Source organism: Glossina fuscipes, unplaced genomic scaffold, assembly GCF_014805625.2.
Source record: "Glossina fuscipes isolate IAEA_lab_2018 unplaced genomic scaffold, Yale_Gfus_2 0, whole genome shotgun sequence".
Taxonomy (NCBI): Eukaryota; Metazoa; Arthropoda; class Insecta; order Diptera; family Glossinidae; genus Glossina; species Glossina fuscipes.
This window is the reverse complement of record NW_023998414.1, coordinates 31,658,270-31,682,558: the sequence shown is the minus strand read 5'-3', so window position 1 is coordinate 31,682,558 and position 24,289 is coordinate 31,658,270. Positions and strand designations below refer to the sequence as shown.

Here is a 24,289-nt window from a genome sequence, read left to right as displayed (position 1 = left end):
GTTCCTCTGTTATGTATACGCGCATTGGCCAAGTCAAAAACTTGAAATATTTACTCAAAATGCTTTTTCTTTCAACGGCTCGCGTTACTACGCCACGTCTGTTGCTTATCTTCGCGAGAATAATAATAATTTAGCCCAAGGCCCGCTTCGGGTTGGAAGGGGATTGGTTCAGGCCATAAACGCGATCACTCCACAAGTCAAAGGCATTCTATTAGAAACATTCGTAATTCGCAAATCTTTCTAACAAACATCCCTTAGTAATAATATGTCGGCATTTCAAATGGATGTAAAATATTTGGTCTGGATAGGGCAATTCTTTTCCTTCTCTTCTTCTTCGCTTTTTCATGTAGCTCCTTCTAGCCTTTTTAAATGTTGTACAGAAAGCAGATAAAAAATAGTGATATGACATATAGACTTATCATGCTAAGTTTAAATCACGTGGAACTATTTCCCTATATAAGGGTTTGATGAAAAGTGTTACTTATATGCTGAATAACATATAAGTTCAGCTTTTGCGGCTATCGCATATAAGGACTCCAATAAAAAATATGTCTTCACATAGGCAGAATTTTGCTTAATTTTTTAAGAATCATTCTAGGCAAAGTGATGTAAGGAACTTGGTTGCCCGCCTTGCCCGACAATAATGTTGTAATTTATTTTAATATACGTTCACGGCAATTGTTGCACGTTTCAGCTCTCCGTGTAGACCTATAGAAGATAGAATAAAGAATTAGATTAAATTGATCAACAGTTTCGTGCAGGCCTCTCAGCTGTCTATTTTTGATTGTCACAAGCACATGGTATCACTATGGAGCTAAATGCTTGCAATGGCTGAAGTTAGGGGATTTGAATATGTAACCCGGTGTAGCTTGGTTGATGTAACAAAAAGAATATAAATTTAAAAAAAACGGAAAGAAACGGAAAACGTACGTATGTCCGTTGTATGTCAAGTGTTCAACTTTTCTATCACTGTTGACTTTTCACAACGCGTCCTCGCTCAGTACAATGTCGGACCATCGTCAAGTACGTATATCCGTCCGTTAAGTCTACATTTCGCCCTTCCGTCGCATGTACGCTCTCATCCTCAATCCTCATCCCATCATAGCAAAGCCATTAAGACAACTTTTCTGCTTCATATTACAATTCGTGTTATGCTCACAGTGTGCTGTTGTTTTCACAATAGAAAGTAGAACATTAACTGAGTTGCATGCATTCTTACAGAAGGAGCAAAAAAAAAAAAATAATAATGTATTATATATATCAGATAAAGCTTTGTAATGAACAATCATTTCAAAAATAATTTCTTTTTTTTTTCATTTACAAAGCACAACAAGTTTATTTTGATTTAGTAGAAACGTATCGTTCAATTATATCAAAATTTTGCCAACTGCGTCATAGATTTTCTTAAGAATAGATTTTATCACTTCCTTTGGTTATTCATTGAATTATGGTAAGGATGGTCAGTATGGAATTCTCCTTTCGATATACAGTGTCGTCAAAGTAGATTATCCCGTCAGTCATAACGCTTATTGATTCGACATACATTCACCAAGTTGCGGCCACTACCTTCCTATTTCTTGCTGATCGTCATCGCATTACGCGAAGAGGGAACACGGTCTGAGTGAAAAAAAAAAAGATGTGAATTTGTCACAAATATGTATTGCAAGTCTATTGGCCTTCGTGTTACATTGGAGCATTAGCTTACTGGCAATGACCGTCAAGATTGTTTGCGTTATTGGTGATCAACTCTGGACAGAAACCCAAAGGCAGTCAGTCACTTCACTTGAAATCATTTTTAAACGAAAATGGCATGAACCAATCAATGTCTAAAATAAGAGAAAATTCATGTTCATATCTCATTTACCGTTCAGTTTTTATTACACATTTCAAAAAAGAGAACACCACTCACTCGATGACCCCATATATATATATACAGAGGTATTTTTGCTCAACTTCAATGCGTGGAGAGCAAATCTTTTGATTGCAATTCCATTGATCCCTTTGAATTTTCCCTGGAATTAAAATAAATAAGATCCTATCATGTTTCACTGACTGTTGCATAAACGACGTGTGCGCGTATGTGCGTATGAATGTATTTTTACTCCTTTTTTTGTGCGCCATAGCACAAAAAATAGCAAAGACTCGCTATACTTTCTCGAATTCTATTAAACAGACTGACTTTATTTTATTTTGCACATACCCATCCTTATGTTAGGACAGATAGACGCATTCTCCTTTCCTACGCTCTCTTCGTTGTGCAAAGCTGTTATCCTGTTAGCAATAGCAAAGAAAGAAAACGCAAAACGAATTAGTTAAGACGTCCATTGCTAGTAGCCGCCATAAGAAGATATTACGTACTATGGTAATGGCTTTCCTCTTGTTTGTGATCAGTCATTCTGGTGATGCTTCCTATACGTGATGATCAAAAATGCTTGTAGGAGGACAGCGGTAGAGGGAGGGAGCAGTCTTTGTGAATGTTCGTCTTGAAAATGGAGACATGCGGTTAGTATGGTCAAAGAAGAACGAATCGTGGTACTGTGTTGTGTGATATGCAGAACGAGTTGGTGGGAATGCAGAAAAAACATGAACAAGTAAAAAAAGTTCTCTCTCTATACGCTGTAGAGGAATTTATCGGAGGCAATTTTTCCATGCCTACCATCGTCATTGCTCAAGGTGCAGCTATAAGTAGAAATGTCTAACCGCGCTACGTGGCCTGAGGCAATTCACACGATACTTACATAAAAAAACCATTTTAGTTTCACAACACTGGGTTATTCAAACATAGTATCCATCCGAGTGGCCGAGTAGGCAAGAGTCTCGACTAGCAAGTCAATGGTCGTGGGTTCAAAGCTCAAGTGCGGTAGAGTTTTTTAATAAAAGCCGAAATCCTTAGATGCTAGTGCTTTAAGGCGTTTTAGTCTTAGAATTTATTCTCTGACTAAATTTATAATAATAATAATAATAATAATAATAAATATAGTAGACATGTTTGGGGAGAGAGAAAATCATCAACCAAATTGATGAGATTAAGTTGGTGGAAGTACATAACATGTACGAGTATCAAGGTTTCGGATTCTTTTTTCCATTTTTGAAATTTCAAAATTGAAGGAATTATCAACCAACCTTTCGAGTCTAATGTAAATGCAATGCTTAATGAAGCCTAGTTAGAAACGAAATGATAAATGTAATATATTTTTATAATGCGGTAGTGTGTATTTAACGTATTTATAGCTTGTTTATTATCACTGTTAATAAAGAGCATCAAAGGATTAAAACTAAATTACGTTTTCTATTCTGTTAGTAGCTTATCGCAATTTGCTTCGTAAAAAAACCAAACCATGCCGCAAAGCAAAAAAAAAAAAAAAAAAAAAGGAAAAAAAAAGAAGATTTTTATACCCATGTATCTGTAATGTTTATGGTTATTGTATGAAAATATTTTCAACTTTAAAATTGCAAAAAAATCTCATATATCTATCTATCTATCTATCTATCTATCTATCTATCTATCTTTCATTTCTGCTTTTTAAATAGGAACGATTTAGCGACGTTTCGTAGATAATTTTGCCATCATGCACTTGTTAATTAGTTGGGGAATGATATTTTTTAAATATATAATTTTAATGAGCAGAACATGTAATTACGGATTAAAATTAACCTATCGTAACCGTATTCGTAGAATTGTGTGATTAGCATCAGTTGATTGGCAAAGGACCGCGTAATGATATACGTAATACAAAATGCCATGAAAGTGCATTCTTTAAATGATATCATTATGCATAACTTGAAAATGCGTTGCGTTATGTATGGCATTTCGATAATTTCAATAAATTTTTTTTCATTATCTTATGCCTTCTTATATCGATACTTATGTATTATATATTAAAAGCAATTTATGCTAATTTAAACGCTCTTAACGCCGAAAACTGGTAGAGATCTTTTTAAACACTGTATAGTATGCCACCTTTCTACATGTGTATAAACTCTCTTTCACTACCTCTCTCTTATATGATTAAAATGTTACTCTAGGTGATCAGTTCAGATCACTTTCACTTATTTAAATTATGAAAAGATTCGCTTTTACTTATAAGCACAGCGTCTGAACTTTTTTAAGAAATGAATGCGAGCAGCTTCAGTTTTCTACACTGAACCGCTTTAGAATCTCTCTTCTTCTGCTATGTGGTTGATTGGTTATAGTTTTAAAGCTAAATGCTAAAATATAGATTTTAAAGAGATTACAGTCCCTTTAAGCATGAACCGGTTGCTATCGTTTGTAAAGAAATGCAGGAGACATTATCGTATTGTAAATGACCCACCAGTAGCGGGCTACCTAGCATTCCGAAAACACGCATTAAGAAAAAAAAAAAAAAAAAAATACAACAAATTGAAGAAGAAAAGAATTTCTTTTTTTTTCTCGTTTTTTTTGTTCGTTTTCTTTTTTGTTGTTTTTTTTCGCTTTATTAAAAACGGTGCATACGTACTTATGATATTACGAGTTGAAATGTTATTATTGAGCTTAAGAAAATTTATATTTTATTTATTATTTGTCCATTGCTCGTCTTTCCTACATGACTGGTCTGTGTTAAAGAAAACGTTTCGCTTATTTCAACAGGCCAAGCTGCAAACGAGCTTGGAGCGTGCCCAACCCAATTATGACATTGTGTTTAAATGTCGTTCCACGTAAGTATTTCAAGCAATATGATCATCTGAAAGCAAATCCGAAATGCTCGTCACGCCAAGCGAATAATGATTTTGACCGATCGCGATTCTGAATAAAATAACAAGACAATCAATCATTTTTAACTGTTAACGATTAAAATATTTTGTTAAAGTTACAATTGGTGATTTTCAAATTGGAAACCTCTTCTAGAAGAATTATTTCGGGCAGATTGTGTTTCAGTCGATCTTATGATCAGCAGCTAAGTATCGAGACTATGCAACGTTTAAGAGTTTTTGGTTTAATTTCCACAATTCCGAGAAGTAAAATTTGATCTACGGATTGAAACTTTACAAACAAGATCAGCAATAGACTATCAGAAATATACTATATCTTGTTTAGTATTAATGTAGGGTGTTAATTTAATCTAAAGGCTTAGTTTCAAAAGCTATAAACTCGAGAGGATGCTGCAAGCTCTACTAGTCGAAAGGAAACTACTTTTTGAAGGATAAGATTGGGATCACTCGAAGTTTCACATTGCACCCAGATATGATCTTGATGGATGCACAAGACCAGCTAAAGAATGGAAGGGAAAACGAACGAAAACTGACTGAAGCACGACAAAAATGCAAAATGTATCTTAAAAGTTACTTACTCACTATATAACTCTTGTACTTATTACCTTTACCATCATACATTTACACTAAAGAAATAAATGATAGAACTAAAGTAGGCTGCGAACTAACAACTAAGACAGGCGACTCTACATTTACAAAAATATATAATCTTGATAGTTAGTCTAATTGTATTAATAAAGTCAAATATGTTATTGATGTTATGTCCCTCAGTTACTTTCAAAATGTCCATAACATTAGGTCTCACTCTTGTGAAGAATTTTCGAAAGAGTTTGGTATTTACAAAGGGTTTGTTTAACTGTACGATTTTATCCATCATTGCAAGTTAGGGGAGTAGGTGTGTCACGGATACGACCAAGGCGATTTCTTGCAATTAGTTATATCGTGATTTTGCCGACATTGACCGAACACAGTGATGGAGCAAGGTTAGCATTAGTATGAGATTATTGTGTAGTAGTAGTGTTGTCATGGTTGTCTCTAACTTTTTTTTTTCTTATATATTTTTTAAAGGCAGTCGTTTTTATTGTGCCAACCGTAATTAAAGATTCGAAGGCCTTGGGTTTGGTTGGTAGGTCCGCTCGTTGATTTCCCAAGAGACCTAGAGAAGTTGGCACTCAAAAAATTATAATTGTGCATCCGCAAGAGGGCCATGGTACTCCTTAACATTTTAGTGGTGTTTAGTTTTTATTAGCGAGTCACTATCAATGATGACAACCGTTCGGAGTGTAGTGTTGCGAAAAAGGTTTGTGGCTTGAAGAATAAGTTGAGACTGTTTCGTCTAGAAGATGGTTAATCTGGTCTTCAGTTGTGGCATCTATTACTGCCTAAGCATGGGACAGGCCGTCACTCTTTGAAGAGGCTGTACAAAGTAGATGTCAATCATAGCTTTACAAAAAGTGACTTTTCTCTCAAGACGGGATTGGGCTTATAGCCGTTTTGTATGCTATCAATGAAATATCACAAGAATTGACTTTTAAGGCGTAGGGTGGATTGATTTATAACTTTCCGGTTATGCTTACAATCACCATAATTATAATTGTATATTTGTAATAATTAATTTAATTAAAGTGTATAGTTGGAAATTAAATTTAATTTCAAGATTTCGTTGGAATTTGAATATCTTAATAATAAGATAGAAACCCGAAGAGGTCTTCTCCTCCGGCACAAGTATTTCTCAGACATTTGTTTTATTTCATTAACAGTAACAATCAACAGGTTGATGATGAAACTAATTTTGATCTACAACTGGGAGATTTAAAGGGATTTCACCGTTTAAGGTCACATAGAAGCGTGGCACTCTTTTTGCATGGCTGGAGGGATGAGGGCAGTAAACAGTGGGTGCAAGAAATGTTAACAAGTATAAAATGCAAAAAAAAAAAAAAAAAAAAAAAAAAAAAAAAATAGTAAAAGAAACTGAAGTTATTTCTCCCGTTTGATTCTTACAGCTTGGATTCACTTTCAGCCTAGTCATTATATTTGTATAGTTGATTGGGGTCATCTCTCACAGAATGATTACAAAGCCGCTTCGGGATCTATATTTGAGGTAGGTCTCACAGTGGCCGCTATAGTCGAGTCTATGGAAGCGATAAATCCTCGCTTCAGTCGTAAAAATGTTACTATAGCGGGTTTTAGTTTGGGAGCACATGCAGCTGGATTTGCCGGATCATTATTAAATGGTGAATTGGAGCAAATTATCGCTTTGGATCCGGCTGCACCCATGTTCACTATGCCAACCATTGTTGCACCCAAATATCGTCTCGACGAAAATGATGCTCAGTTTGTTCAAGTGTTGCACACATCAAGCGGTACTTTAGGTACAAGCCTTAAGTGCGGCCATGCTGATTTCTATCCCAACGGTGGCACCGTACCTCAACCTAACTGCCAACAATCGAGCCAAATTCCAGAAACACGTAACCGCAGTAAGTGAACGCGAAAACCAATTCATTTACTGCTCACAGCATATGTATGCGAACGCGTATTGGATCTTAGATGTTTATGTTATTTGCTTTGCTTTACAGATCCGATCTCTTGCAGCCATTCAACAGCCGCTGTATTTTTTAAACAATCAATGGACCCAATTTACCCATTTCTCGGCACTCATTGTGACAGTTATACGGATTTTGTTAACGGCCTTTGCGCACATGGTCATCTTGGCCGCTTTGGCGTGCATTCAAAGCAACTCAATCATGGAAATTTCTACTTCATTACAGAGCCTGAGGAGCCGTATGTAAAGCCAGTGAGCATAGCTCGACGACGGTTCGTAACGTTATTGCGATTCAATAAACTCATTTCTTAATGAATCTATGAGAGTAAACGCGGGTATATGTCTGCGTATAAGTTTGTATGTACGTATGTACGTATATGTTGTATGTGTTGTGATTATGCGTGTGCGTGTGCATGTGACTATGTATTAAATTTTCCCAAGTAATAAATGGTGGAAACTGTGTAACAAACTTATTCTCGGAATTTTCCTCATTTACGCGTGTTGCGTTGACGAAATGCGGTTTTTTCATTCGAAAATTTCATTGAAAATTCAGTTAGTTGCGAAATGACGTTTGATGCAAACAGTCAAAAATTCTTGCATAGAAATGCTATTATGTGTAACCACACAAACATGCACATATGCAGGCATACGCAACTCTACGACGATTATTGTACGATGTTACGTATGTATGTATGTATGTATGTATGTATATATATATATATGTAAGTAGCAGGCACGTGTTTGTTGGATATAATGTTGGAAATGACGTTCCATATACTTTGTGGCATGAATTTACGAACATTTGTTACATCGTTAATGGCGTAATTATGTCAGTTTATATATATATATGTGTGTACGCGTACATATGTCTGCAGGCATGCCTTGCTTCTTGCCAGCTTGTCTGCATGTAGACACGGATGAGGTAGTTTATTGCATTTCATATGTACGCGTATTGTGTGCCATATTATCACAAATTTTTCGATTGTTGGCAGTTTACTACTGCATACGTTAAGTCTAATAAGCTGTGAACTGAACTTTGTTTAAATTTAAAACACTTTGGTTAATTCTTCATTTTTACGTATTTTTCCTTTTTTTTTTTTTTTTTTTAGGTATAAACTGAACAATAATTTTAATTCTTTTTTTTTCTTTGCAAAGAGTTCTTACTTATGTACTTACTTTGTACACTTGCATTGCATGCCGTAGAATATGTTCTGTGGATTCGTAAGTGATACGGTGTTAGGAAACATAACTGGAGAAGAGTGGGTAGTTGTTTGTAATATCGGAACAGAAAAAACAAAATTAGACAATGGATTAACGATCATTAAAAGCATACGTGAAAGTTTTTCGTTAAAAGAAAAAAAAAAAAAAAAAAGAAGAAGAAGAAGAAGAAGAAGATTTTCACTTGCTAGAATTCCCGCTTTGCAAAAGCTACGTAATACACTTAATCGTTTTACTGAAATAATGTTTTGAAAAATAATCCATTAAGGTAATCGTTATCGATAGTTCGATCTTGCCCTATTTCCTTAACAAGATTTTACACCGCAAAGCCGCTACCCGTGTGTGTGAGTTGCGCATCATATATCCGATTTGTATGGATATAAATGGAGGGATGAAGGGATTCAAGTTTCACCGGATCTCGGATTGTTGTTAACGGAACTAGAATTGTTGAAAATCATTTCGCGAGGAAAATTGTTGCCGCGTAAGTGTGTCATTATAAAAAGTCGGAGAGAGAGGCAAAAGAAAATAAACTAAATATAAGCAAAAAGATATAACTTACCCTCATAAAATAATCTTTTATGGTATATTCTTCCTGTGTCCATTCATTTGCTAACTTTTAAAATATTCAATCCAAGCCTATACCCATTTCTCGGAAGATTTTCATTGATTAAAATATAAAGTACGTTAAGAAACTTCGTAACTCCAAGTTAGCCTAATAGATTTGACTAACATTCCTTTGTCTTATTCTATTGATTTAAATGCTAATACGATTTCATTACGAAGCTTAACTCGGAACTGAACAATAGCCCGCTCGCCACTTACCCTTTGTTCTTGCAATTCAGGATCGTAGTGATGAATTTAAACAAATGTTGTTGAGAATTTAACGAGTTCGGCATAGATCTCTTTGACATCTTTTTTGAATCTTACTCGTTAGTTAAAATCCCTTTATTTCGTTGGTCTGTTGAATGTCGATTAATTCGGGAGTTTAAAAAGTTTCTGAACGAACTTAAACTTCTGATAACTTAAGACACCCAATAAGTATCTGTGTATCTGTGTGTTCGCCATAATATAGAGATTCTGATAGGATAAGATATATCCCGCAATTATAATACAAAACGAAAGCACTTAACCGATTTCGTTGACATTTTTACGCTTGGCGGCAGTAGTGGACACTCTTGTATCTCTTTCTACATTCAATATCCATTATCCAAGAAGAAGCACACATACTTTAGCATCAATTCCATTTCAAAACTTTAGTTATCTATTGCTTACGATGGCAACTAAATATGTATTAAAACCAATTGATAGTAATCAGTGTTTAACACTGAAAACTTTGTTATTGTCGTAGTATTTGCCCTTTGTTTTACATCAAATCTTTGTAGCCTCCTTTTGATCTGCTGAGAACACTTGCCCACTTTTGGAAAAAGATGGAGCAGCCATAAGGGACTAACGCACGCAATGGATGAAAAATGTGGATTACGTAGTGTTCCTGCATGAGTAGTCGAGGAGGTAAAAATCGCGTAGATGTTCTTAATGCAGTAGTGTCGTAGCTATAGTGAGTGTTCAATCAGGTAATGGCATAACACTTGTCAATCGGGTATATACGCACTAGACTGCGGCCACCACCTCCCTGTTTCCGTTTCTCTAACCTCACTTTTCTTCTATCCGTGACCGTGTTACGCAAATGAGAGACATATACTGAGTGATTAGTTATCAAAAAAAAAAAAAAAAAAAAAAAAAAAAAAACAATAATTTGGACTATATAGTGTATGTTACGAATGAGGCAAAGGATGTTTGATGTATGATCCTTTTGCCCTGTCTGTCTATTATTGTTTTCGAAAATTCGCAAAGTATCGAGTTTTTCGTCTTTTTTTAAAGACGAACTAAGCGAACAGACAACAGGGATATAAAGCCTATTGAAAAAATAATATAACGACTCACCACACAATACCACGGATCCCAATGAACCCATGATTGACTTTAACTCATTTTCGAAGACTAGGTTCTTGTGTACTGTCGACCGCAGACTGAACTTGAATATTTAGTACCTGTGACGTGATGTCATAAATGGTTATTGAAATATCGCAACTGAAGTTTAGGAATATGGAATACAAACTGAATGCAAATAAATTCCCCGAACGATCTAGGAATCGTAAGATGTTCAATTCAATTCGTGGATTAGAAATTTTAAATATCTCGGTTGCTTTTTGTTGTTTTCTTCCATAGGTGTTTTCTTATTAAGGTATAAAAGGGGGGAACACACTTTCAGTTACAGGTATGTTGTTGAGTGTTTTTTTATTAAAATACTTTACACATACACGCAATGTTAAGGGTTCCGATTAAATATTAGTTAGTTAGTGTTACTTGTGTGTGGCATGCCTTGCGAAAGTAATTTATTTGTGCTTGTCTTTCAATTTTATTCTTTCTTATTTTTACTTTACGTCGCGCTCTTCCCACTCTCTCTTGCTCTAACTCGCCTTAGCTTGCAATGTTTATGAAATTTATAGCTTGTACAGCAGTTAAAATGAACTTTAGTTCACGTAGCGGCTATGTTAGTTAGAACTCTTCGTGTATCTATATCTATATTGTGTTGGTAGCCTAATGTTAAGCTAAAATATTAATAATAGTTTTATCTCTATCTGAATGGGAGTGAGTACATATATATAGGAATATATATATATATATATATTTTTATGCTGGCAGTAAACATGAGTAATATTGTTTCGTTATTAGTAAAATATTTCAAGCCATTTGTTTTACCTGTATATTGTGTTGACCGCTCCCAATTTTCACACAACTTTACCCATTTGTTGATATAGAAGTATGCTTGAAATAGTCGTTTGGTATATATGTACGTTTTTAATAATTTAAAATTTATTTATTTGCGTTTGTGTATTATGAAAGCAAAGTATGATGAAGTATTTTTGTAAGGGGAGCATAACTCGAAAAAGTACTTGTGTTACTAGTTGTGGTTATAGTTGTAGTTTATATCCCTTACTTCTATAAAGTTTATTAGATTACTGTGCTATTGTTGTTTTATAGATTTTATATTTACAATATTCTCTACATATAGTTAGTTGTTGGCATTTGTTTTTATTTTTTTATTTTTTTTCGTTTTTCTTGCATTGTTATAACTTGGTCAACGATCGTTGTACGTTATACCATGTTTGTGGAAATCATTATATGCAAGTGCATGTGATGTGGTGTGTGGTTGGAGGTGATGGCGTTCATCTTTATTTTCTTAACCTGTTTTTTTTTTTTTTTTTTTTTTTTTTTCTTGCTCTTTCTCTTCATTTTGTTTTCTCTTTTATGTGTTTTGGAATTCATGTTATTGTAGAAAATTGAATTTAATACATTTTAATTATAAACTTCATAATTTACAAGGGGTCGGTACAAAGTTATAAATAAGTGTTAAAATGTCGGAAGTTTTTTGCATATTTCTGCAATGTCTAGACAAGGCTTAGCTTCGTATAGGGGTTGATGTTGGATAATTTATTAGATAACTTTGTTTATAAATACTTTACTGCAGGAATTTCAATAAGAAACATAATAAGAAAATAAGAAAATTAAGAACGTTAGAGTTGGTTAAGTGCATGCAATGAAATAATATCCTAAGGTGAGCTCGAAGGTCAAATAATGCTTTCTTCTTTTTCTTCTTCTTCTTCGTTTTCTTATACTTCCTTAATCTCATCTACCGTAACACATTAGAATTTGAGAATTTTTTTACATATTATTTACTAATGGGCAGGTCATGAGCAAACATTTTTCAATCAATTATGTGCGAATATGAGTTTTATGAGTGTTTTGTTTTTTTTTTTTTTTTTTTCCAATTTTCTTCTCCTTCTACTTTTAATCGTTTAATCAATCCAGAAGCAGCAGCATACACTGGCAATACACAAACAAACGTTTTCAGTATAATTCGTATTTATTTAAGCATAACGTCTCTTATGCGTCTTTAATATATTTTCTATATAATCCACAAGTGAAAGAAATTGTGTGCTTGCGCACGGAGCAGTGTTATAGATGACCTGAACTAGGTATCTTACCTATTAAATTTGAATTTTTCACGCGTATAAAATCATAGAACAGAAGAACCCGGATTCCTTATCAACCATGCTACGAATACTTAAAGAATTCAATTATATATGTCAGCGGCTGTGTTCACACTATTACTCATTGCATTAGACAGTTAATGGTGAGCGTCAGTGCGCCGTGTGTACAAGAAACTAATTATACTAAGTTCGGCACGAAAGTGTATGGCTTGGTTGGCGCTTATAATGCTTTAAACATGAGGAAGCACTTTATTATTTACTAAAATTTCTAATCTAAAGAGAAGGGATAAAATTATGGATTTTTGATCACTGTAGATGTGAACAACGACCGATTTGTATGTGACTATTAAATTCAGCGTGAGACGCGCGATAAGAAAATAATTAAGAAGAAACTTGCTCGGCTAGAAAAGGAAAGCGCTCTAACAAACAGATGAACAGCAGAGGGATAAACGGATACGGTTGGATGGACTTTTATTTTTTTTTTTTTTTTGACATAAATTAATTTCGGGCAAATTAATTCTTTTGTTTTCGATGGCACGATCTCCTATTATTTCTTTGATAATTCCCATGTATATATTTGTTTGAAGAAAGTCTCTTTTGGACCTAATTTTTTTTTTGCAAAAGCCTTCAATTTTTGCGTACTACATGACTTATTACTTGCAAATGTCATTTTTAACAAATTCTTTTTACTTATTTCCACTTTGATTTTCGTCATTTTTTCATATTTTTTGTTCGTTTTTTCCATAAAGTTTGTTGCAGTTTTTCTCCTAAACATTAAACCTCTTCACAAGTGAAATTAGAAAACTCATTTATTACACGGTTGTATCAGCAGCAACTCTTACATTATACAAACACATTTTACAACATGTACAGCAAAGGAAAAAATTGATCTTGTTTACCCAATTGTATAGTGTGGTAAAATGTAATTATCTTTTCACTTTTTACTTTTACAACGCGCGCAAAAACAACTTTCAAAAGCTCCCCGATATAAGAATCTTGGCCACTAGCAAATACCTAAGAATGCATCTAAGAATGATCGCCTGTTCATTTATCCGTCTGTCCGTCTGCCCATCTGCGTAGCATCTACGGCAAACATTCTTTTAATCGCAAAAATGAACATATCGCTTACATATTTGCCAAAAGAGTTTAGAAGTGATGTAAACACGGCCACGTGCCTATAGGACAAAATCCTACATTTTGAAAATAAAAAAAAAAAAAAAAAATCAGCCTCATCGAGCCAATATTATAGAAGATGAAAACTTATTTCTTTTACTTAATAACATTCTCATACGATTCTTTTATTTTTTCTTTTTAAGGAAGTTATATGCATTAGAGAAAATGGGCAAAATATTTCGAATAAAAGAAATTTGAAAATTTAATTTATTCGATTGAACACAATTCGTATTGTAAGTGTGTTTTCATCTAATGTCTCAAAAAGCGTAAAAAATTATGTAAACTTATATGTTTGCCAAAAGGTAACTTAAAGTTAATCAAAAATCATTCATTCATTCATTTATATGGTACATCAACAAAACAAAACAAAACAAAACAAAAAAAAAAAAAGAAAAAGAGAATTAATCTCGTCCCTAAAAGGTATGCTACGCTGAACGTAAACAATTACCATTTTCTTTGAAAATTAATTACAACAAAAAGTCGGCAAAGTTTTATGTTAAAAGAAATAGTAAAAACCTGAATACTACTTATACTCTAGTGTGTATACCGTACACAACCACTGACGGTCGACCACAAATTAATGTAAGCTTTGGTTATATTTTTGGTAAGTCGACACCTGGAGCAATTTCAACACTAACTAACCAACGCAACACAGACACCCAAATAGGTAAGGCGACTGGGATATAGAAAAAAAAAAAAAAAAAAAACAAAAAAAGCAACAAAAACCAGCTACAGCTAATGCGAAAATGACTTGAAGCCAATGCTGACAGAGCAACTACTCTTGATGAGAAATAAAATAAACTATAAAAAGCAACTTTCGGTTATTTGCAAACAAAAACAAACCAAAAACAAAAAAGGGAAAAATATATCTGCGATATTTGTCCATTTGTGTATTTGGCTGTGCAAGAAAGTGATTACGAAAAAGGGAAAAAATTAATGCAGATATACTTTATCTTCCGTTCTCTACTCAAAATCCACGACAATAAATAATGAATCAGGTTAAGTGATTCTTAAAGCCAAAAGGAGAAGAAGTAAGCATAGAAGAAGACGATATATACAGAGTTAAATGCACAGATTTAAACCAAATGAACGGAAGCATTTTAATGTTTTACAAGCACACTCCCTGTTGTTATGTATATATGTATATGTATGTGGTTTTTCTATTTTTCTATTTTTTTTTTTTTTTTTTTGCTTCTAGTTTCTTTTAAGTTTATATCATGACTTCCGGCTAAGGTTTAAAACTCCCTTCAGCTAAATTACAATATCAGGCGGTTAAGCAAAAAGAAAAAGAAAGTTTTTTTTTTTTTTTTTTTCATATACATTTCACTCTAATGCACCTTTTGGTGAAAAAAAGGAAACAAAAAAAAAAAAAAAGTTAAAATCGCCGCAAGTGATTCTACCATTATGCAAATGTCTTTAAATGAATTGAAGGTGTTTCTCTTTTAGAAAAAAGTGAGAAATCACTAAAGTTTATTAAAAACTCTAAAAATAATATTAAAGTGAGATTTTTAAGTAGATTTCTTTATATCTCGTTTGTCATACAGTTGCTGAGAAAACTGAAATGATAAGAAGATAAATTAAATAAAAAAAAAAAAAAAAACAAAGAAAAGATTAATTGGCGCGATAAAGTCAATGTATATAAAATAAAATAAAACTTGATCTCAGATAAATGGTCAACAATTGCCAATCCATTAAGTTTATCGTTGCTCTTCAACAACATGTTTGAGATTAACAATGGTTTCTTCTCTTTCAGCTTATTTTTGGATTGACGACGAATGATCTGAGTTTATTGCTATTTTCTTTGGACTGCTCTGCTTCCATATTAACGTCTGTTTTCCATTTAGTTTTCATAATGCCAGTAGGCCTTTTGGTGCACTCAACATAAGCACTTTAGTTAGAGCACACTTTCAGTACGCAAATAAAACTTTCAAAACTTACACTTACTTCGACGGTAATCAAATCCTATCAAATCGGAGTTGCCACAACAAACAATGCTATGCTCAGAAACCTAAAAAGCTTTTACATACGTGAAGAGTGAATGGAAGCTGCATAGCTGACAACCAAATTGCACAAGGGATGAACTCAACGAAGGTATGCAATGCAAAACATGTAGGCAGACCAGAAATTGAAGTTGACCTTTTTGACTTTAGGATTACACATCCATAAATAAATATGCAAAAAAAAAAAAAAAAAAAAAAAATATATATATATATATATATATATATATATATACAAACAAATACATATAAGCTTGCACTGAAATAGAAGATCGATTAGCTTGATATGAATAGGGTAGTGCGCCTGGTACCTGCAAAATGCTGAAAGGTTTTTGTCCATTTGAATGCATTAACGACTTAAACTTATGCCTAACATAATCCATTACTGCAAGCGCACCGACTGAAAATATAAGCTATGAACCATTTCTAACAAATGTTCAAAATGAAATATTTACAACAAGCATCAGAATAGGATAATTATCTTGGGCGATAAGTGTTATGGAATGCGAAAAATTAAAAATGGAAATAATGTCTTTCACGTTTGCATTGTGGCTGCTTAGAGGGCAAGAGGTGACTGTTGCTCATCGACAGGACAGGAGAGGAGAAACGAAAAATGAAAAAAGGAAAAATGTATATACAGTGCAGTAAGTAATAAGCGATAGTTAGTTATAAACAAATCTTTCTCATGAGGTCTCTGAAAAAAGATATATCTTCCATAATATGTTTGTGGTGAAAAATGGTTTATGCAAAACGCGAAAGGAGAAAAAAACAAGAAAAAAAATTATATTCGGTCATGACGGCATCTCTTATACCCCTCACCGTTATCCTAAAGAAGAGAGAAAAAAAATAAAAGAACTAAATTTTTCATATTCATGATGTAATATGGAGCGGGCAACGACTATAGGCGCTTGGGCGTTGTACGCGTTTTCGTTGAAAATTTGAAATTATTTTTGCGAACAGAGGGGCATGCTTAGATGTATTACAGATTTGAAAATGCCCAAGAATTTATATGCTTTATGGGGTTTCTAAAGCTTCCTTCAGGAGGTTGCAAACCGTTTGATAAAACGAGCATGCATCTCATAAAAGGAAGATTGGTAATGAAAAGTGAAGTATGATCAGATTTTGCAGATATGCTAAGCGAGTAGTTGCGTGCATCACATATGATATATTAGGTACAACAATCCTTGTAAACAATTTTCTGTTCTGATGTTCTTACTTTCACTTCTCGCAGGTATGTAACAAAAACTCATAACTTTTCCTCCCTTGCATTTCATCAAAGAAAGAACGAGTGGTAATTAATTATTCCATTTGCAGCAGTAAGAACTACACAGCATATGTCTCAAAAGGCATATACAACATCACATTATTGACTAGAAAAACGAATAGCTAAAGAAAGCAAAATAAGCAAAAAAAAAAAAAAAGACAAAATAAATAAGAAATTCTCCTCGAGTACTAGATAAAATAAACAATTCTGGTTTAGAGTATGCTGAACTGTGCACATCTGTGTCTATCGGTGCACTTTTGAAATTCTTGTTAATCATTCGAGCAAAGATAACAATTTAACATCGGTACTTATGCTCCTTGGCCTACAAAAAAAAAAAAAAAAAAAAAAAAAAAAAAAAAAAAACACAGACTATGATGGTCAAAAAGCAATACACTACAATTTTGTCATTCAAATCGCGCGAGCTTAGCTAAACGAGTAGTCTTTGTTTTTGTAATATTGACACCATACTGCTAGACATTCCTGTTAAATATCATGTCTTAAGTGTGAAAGTTTATTTGCTGTAATGTTTAAATTAATGCTATATCTATGTGTATATATATACATATATATATGTGGCTGTGCGGTGATATTTTCAAACTTGATGATTAAGTAATGATACATATGCCAGTTTTAGCTTTCTATCTCAATTATCGCGATTGTGTACACACTACCAACACATGTACAGGCAAGAATATGTGTCACCTTCTTTCGGACGCCGAGAAATATGCAGCAAGGAATTCTGTAAAATTCATGTTATCGGTTAGATTGGAAATTGGTATGATCCGCAAGCAAACAAACAGAGCAACTTATTTATACCTGAAATACAACTGCAATAAAGTAACAGGCGAGTCAAGTAATATTAGACTCTTGAAGATAGATCCTATGCTAACCATTAGGACGTTGAAATATAAAGAAAGAATAAAAAGGACGTAAAGGACGTAAAGGAAGTAAAATTTTATATAGTGAACTAAAGCCGATCATTAAGTACCCTACTCACTTCGCTTAGTACAGTTATTAATAGAATGACTTTTCAAAATAAGACTTTCTATGCGAAATGGTGCAAAAAGTTGTGCGATCCGTGCCATTTTCAATAGCGTTTATTCGGTGCGCCCACGTCGAGGAACAGAAGGACAGACAAGTTTATATCGATTTATATAGTGACACTGAATCGATTGGCATAATAAATAATAAGTGAGTCTATCGCAAATCTTTCTTAGTGTTGCATACATTCGCACAAACTTATCAACTAAACAACTGGTGTAGGATATAAAAATTTATTGAAATAACGAGAAATTAAGACTTTCGGCTGCATTTACAATTTTACCTAAACGATGTGTGTTCCAGATGCGATGACATCTTATGAAAACTTTTTCCTATTGTCTGCAAAACGTGTGACCTTACTTTTGATGATCAACAACAAATAAGCGAAAATAGACCAAGACAAGGGAATGTCAACTCATAGATCAAGCCAATGTAGATACAATTTAGAGATAGGCTACGAGCTTTAGCAATTTAAAGTCTTTTCTATTTGTTCTTTACCTTTTTATATCTATATTATATCAATCACACCAAAATCTGACCCTTGAGATGAATTGTCCATCTACGTCTTTATCTTATTTAAATTATCTTTTAATCTTTAAAGCTTCTTATGATTCGCTAACTCAACTTAATATAATTGGTATTATTGTAATCGGTTGCGAACCTTAAGTACGTTTGCTTTGGTTTAGTGATGCACGCAGTGTACTCCTAGCTTGCATCCAACAGCTGTGGGCGTATCCTCTCTGTTAGAGATTTGTTTACGCTTGTTTTCATCTTTTTTTTTTTCTTATAAACTTTTCTTCTTTTTCTTTTTTACTCTCTTGCTTTATTATATTATATACATTATTTGTACATGGATTTTATTTATTTTTTATTCTTTCTCTCTTCTATTTATAGAAAGGTAAGTTCTTATGTTTTGCATAAGATTTATTATTAAGAGTCTAGCACTATTTACTTCGGCTATTATTTCGTTGTAGTTGTGAATTGTACGTGTAAAAAAAGAAAAAAGTAAATAAGATAAGCGGCGTACATAGACTTTTACCGACATTTCCTAACAATTAATTCAGTACATTTTGTCAAATCTTAGGTGAGAAGTGCACAATTGCTGTTATAGTCCGATGTTGTTACAACATATGGCCATGACCTCATTATTTCTAAAGACGATCACAATACGTGATCAATTGATTATCAAATATCAAATTTATATGCTTTATTAAGAATTAAGAAATTTTGATCCTTCTCGAAGCGACGCACCATGGTCTTAAACGCCGTTTTAATTGGCGCAAGGAAAAGCTTCAAGGAAAAGTGTTTGTCTCTTGTATAACATTCAAGTTTTTTATATTTTTAATTATGAAACTTACCCCAACACCTTTCTTTTCCATATTCAGTGTCTTATAGTAAATTGTGTATTCCGCTGGACCAAATAATTGAAATAAGCGCTTTAAAGTCACGAACCAGAATTTCTGCGCGCAGACGCATCAATCATTGTCGACGTCGACGACTTGGCGTATGCAATAAAAGCTCTTTATTCGCGTTTGCTTCATTCACGTTTTCACTATTCGCGAATTAAAAAAATGCGACCCAGTTTCTACATTTGCGGCTATAAATTTGTTTAGTCGCGGATTAATCCTGGCCTTTTAGGCTCTATTACATTAGACGAACCTTCAAAATCATATTGAATAATATGGAATGTAGTCCTGATATGCATGTTATGGAACGCAGGAAGAAATTTGACATAGCAAAATGCATCGCAAACATAAAAGAATCATTGGAAGCACTGAAGCCACCCACATTGAAGTCATGCTGGGAAAAAGTGTGGCCTTGTCGGATTGCGGAAAATGACGAGGGATCTGTGCAAGTTCCAACTTTTACTGCAAACATAGCCGAAATCGCGAATGGAATAGGACGAGATGGGTTTGAACAGATGGAATCAAGTGATATTCAGCAATTGCTTGAATCGCAAGATGAAGATTTGACTGAAACCGATTTGGACGAAATGTTAAATTCACAGCCCATTGAAGAAGAGGATTTCAACAAGCACTGGAAACGTGACATTTAATTTGAAAAGTCTTAGTGAAGATTTAAGAGTGGCAAATGACCTTGGCGATTTCTTTACGAACATTGATCCGTCTGTGGAACGAAGTCTTATTTTTAAGAGGCAAATTGCTAATGCAACTGCTGCGTATCAGTCTGAATTGAAGGAGCTTTTAAACACTGCCAAGCAAGAGAAACTTACAAAATTCTTCGAAACATTGCTTAAACCTTAGGATCAAAATGTTCAAAAATTTCAATTAAATTGATTTGTTTTTAGATAATTGATTATATTTGATTTTGTGACCTAGGAACGTATCCCCTATAATCTTATATAAATTACCATTCCGTATTGACGGTTTCTGTCTTCACGGAATATTTATGGAACGTATACTCCGCGAATGAAGAGCTTTTACTGTAACGGTAAATGGTATATCACAACAACGAAAGTATATTTTTATTATTCTGGAGCGTCTGCTATCGGGATCCCAAGAGCATAAGTAGAGTTCGGAAATGTCGAACAATTGACAATTGGCCAGTAAAAGTGGTTTTTAGGACCATAGACAAACGTTGATACGTTTGGTTAACATAAGATAACGAATCGAATAATTTAAACTCACTTTCTTCCCTATGGAATCATCTTTTAATTGTATGACTCTGCGAAAACCTCCCTCTATTGCTTGACCATTCTATTCTATTTAATGTTCCAAATAAATTATACTGAGGTGGAAAAAGAATTACCATTAGACCACCACTAGACCATTTCCAGTAAGCAAAACGTCCGATCATGAAAAGATTTATATTACTATGTTATCAACTTGAGAATAAAGATAAGTAAGCGGTTTTCGAAATTCTAATCGAAGAATTTAAATATCCAAGACATTACTTGTTCTGAGGATCGGCCAGTATCTACATAGGGCGAAAAAATCAATATTTTGAGGAATTTTGACTAGCATTCCAAGCATTCCCAGATCGAACCTAAAATAAATATTGACCATTGAAACGTTTTAGAAGACCTTGAAGACATGAGGTGATAAGCAAATTTGATTTTCGCTACGAAAGTTTGTAATTCTAATAACTTTTCCTTCAATTTGTCGAGATGGCATTGTCTATTTTGACAATGGTGGACTTGGACAAGGAATTACAAGAAGGACAAGAAGGAAGGAACTGCTAAAGTAGAAAAAATTGATGATTGCTGCTCTATCACAAACGAGCTGCGATGTTAAAAACGAGACCCGATGAAATCTTAAAAAAGTAAATTTCAATACTTTTAAGGATTATATATAAAGTAATCTAAAGTAGAATTAAAGGAGAACTTTAGTATGTGTCAAAATGTAAAATAATTTGCTGCTGGCAAGTTCTACTTCTACTGATTGAATAACAACGTGATGCATGGACGGCGTTAAGTTTTATGGTGGAGCCATGAGGAGTTTGAAAAGTACATGACTCAAGCGAGCATCCAATGACTTTTTCTAAAGAAATAATCTGTGTGAACGGTGCGAATTCGAATATCACTTAAGTTTAGGATAGATTTGATTCTCTGACTAGGCAAATGAAACCTAAGTAACTATTTTTTTTTTTTTTTTTTTTTCGTATAATTTTTCAAATCCATATTATTAGGTTGTTCTTGAAAAAATTCGTTTTCTTCATCAATTAACAATAGACTGTTTTTTTTTCCATATAAATCATCCAGTTACACCTGCATTATTTTTGATCTGTCCATGGTTTGTCTTCAACAAACCAAATAAGCAAAAACATTGTCACCCAACAATTAATTGTTCATATAACGGTTTTTCAAATTAAGGCGTCAAATGGGCACGAGTCGAGTATGTATTCTAATTCGAAACTTTCTTAATACCGTTCGTCTTTGGCTGGCAAAATGTCGGTTTAATAAATTTCATAACACTATTCAAAAAAGAAGAAAGAAGAAAATCACTTTTTATAGGTTAAACACAAGAAGGACACAGCTAGACAAAGCGATGGAAACATGGACAGACGGATTCTGAACTGATCGGTATAATGAAAGGTGAGTGTGTATCAAGCCGATCTAAAATGTGTCGCATATATATCTAAAAAAAAGAAGAAGAAATTTGAATCAGGTTGAAATGTGTAAAGTAATAAAGTAAGAAATAAGAGGAATTTTTAAAAATACGTAAATAATGCTTCTTCTTGATCTATATAAGACTATGTGAATTTACAGTGACCCTTGCTAAATATTAATGAATATTTTCTTTTGTACGCTCAAAGTTTATAGAAAATTTTGTGATATATGAATTTACGATATAGATGAGTCTGCGCCATAAATAGTGGTGAATTTTAATAATTCGCTCTCAGAGCAGTATCAATACGGTCTTGTACAATTCAGACAAAAAAATTACATATATCAACAGGTGTTTGAAATTTAAAAAACAAACAAACAAACAAACAAACAAAAAAACAGAAAAAAGACACAAAATCTTAGTTGTATTTATTTATTTATTTATTATTGTTTTGACTCGATGGGATTTTCGTAAAAGAAATGCCTCTTAACCGATTGAAAATTTAATTAAATACTTGCTGGCCGATTTGCCGACTTTTCTACTAAAAAATTTTATTATTTTTGTTTTTTTGTTTTTTTCTCGCAACTTCATAAAATCAATTTAAATAATTTATGCTAGGCGATCTAAAAATTGATAAGAATTTTGTAAATTAAAATTGCATTTTCGCTACTCAAGCGTGCATTTAAAGCTAGCGATAACTTATTGTATGAAGATAGTTTTCTGTGTAATGAGGGAATATGAAAAGTTAAATGGTTAGGTTATAAAGAAATGGAAGTTAATGCGTCGTGACTGGACAGCTCATATTGGACGTCCAGATTAAATCCAAGCAAAAAAAAAAAAAAAAAAACAGAAAAAAACAAAAAAATCTTAATACAAAGTAATTCCACCGCATTAATGCCGAAGGGTATTCGAACTTCAGTTTAAGTTGGATAAGCAGCTTTACGTAGTTTTTGTTTTAGTTTCCCAACGGAACGATGCGCAATGTGTTGCTCGTTGCTCGTTGCTGCAACGGAAATACATCCACATGTACTTTTACATGCATACAAATCCGTTCGTGAGCACAATTTAATAAAACTTTCATACATGCTATATATTTATATATATATATATATATATATATATATACATATATACATATATATATATATATATAAATATTTAGTTGTTATTTTAATAAAAAAAAAAAACATATATTATTAAATTTCTATGTTATATACAATACATGCACGAAAAAGAAAAATGTATTCATTCATTTTTATATGAAATAAAATGAATTGTTAGAGAAATATAATAATATATATAGATATATATATATATGTAGAGATATATTCAAGCGTATGGTAAAACAATCACGACTAAGACCGTATATTAGGATTATATGAATCGTTTAATGCTCATCAACTTTACGCTTTCGCTTTAGGAAAAAGTTGCGCACGTTAACGTCCGGTTCATAGTAACTTGGTTCGGAATTTAATGCTCGTTAATTTCCGAAATATAACTATCAAGGAAATGTGCAATTCTAAGCATTAAAATATCATTACGCGAATAGAAAATAAAAACTTCATTAAAAACAAGAGAAATGATGAGAATTGGTTGGCGTGAGTGACAGGGTGAGACAGAGAGAATGTTAAATACCTACTACTTAGTGTGCAGATTGAAAGCATTTGCAAATTTGATTTGTTAAAGAACACAGTAAACAAGCGGTAAATTGTCGAGGATCAAATGTAAATAAATTAATGGCTTATGTTTCGAGGCACTCGCAGTTATTTAGATTTGTGTATGAATGAATGATGCCACGCGCAACTTTTATTAATTTAATTTTTGAATATCAATTTATATCTTATGCCAGATTTCAGTTTCTTTTTGAAATTTTTCCCGACATTAGAGTACATATATAGAGATAAACAGACGGACGGAATAAATCGATTCAAATTCAGAGCAGAGAAAAGTGCATAAATAGTTGTATGCGATTACGGCAGCTATCTGTTCGGTCGTCCACAAACAATTTCAAAATTTTAGTCGTAATAGTAGAGAAAACGTCATATACCCGCAGTGATCCTACCTTGGTAGAGACTTGCCGAAGTATTCATTTTTTCTTGTTCTTCTTTTCTTTGCCCCATAGTCTCATCTTTTTACCGATATCAAAAGAATAAGGCAAATGACCAGTCACTCAATTTGTTCTTCACAAGTGGTCTATATAGCCG

General features: G+C 33.3%; 1 protein-coding gene across 1 annotated transcript; it reads left to right on the top strand.

Annotated features, from left to right (window-relative positions):
• The first annotated feature begins 4,484 nt into the window (after positions 1 to 4,484).
• LOC119644421 (pancreatic triacylglycerol lipase) lies at positions 4,485 to 7,585 on the top strand. The gene is made up of 4 exons (XM_038044006.1): positions 4,485 to 4,677; positions 6,492 to 6,646; positions 6,735 to 7,208; positions 7,308 to 7,585. The coding sequence occupies exons 1-4, from the start codon at positions 4,499 to 4,501 to the stop codon at positions 7,583 to 7,585; spliced, it is 1,086 nt and encodes a 361-aa protein (XP_037899934.1). The 5' UTR covers positions 4,485 to 4,498.
• The last annotated feature ends 16,704 nt before the right edge of the window (positions 7,586 to 24,289 follow it).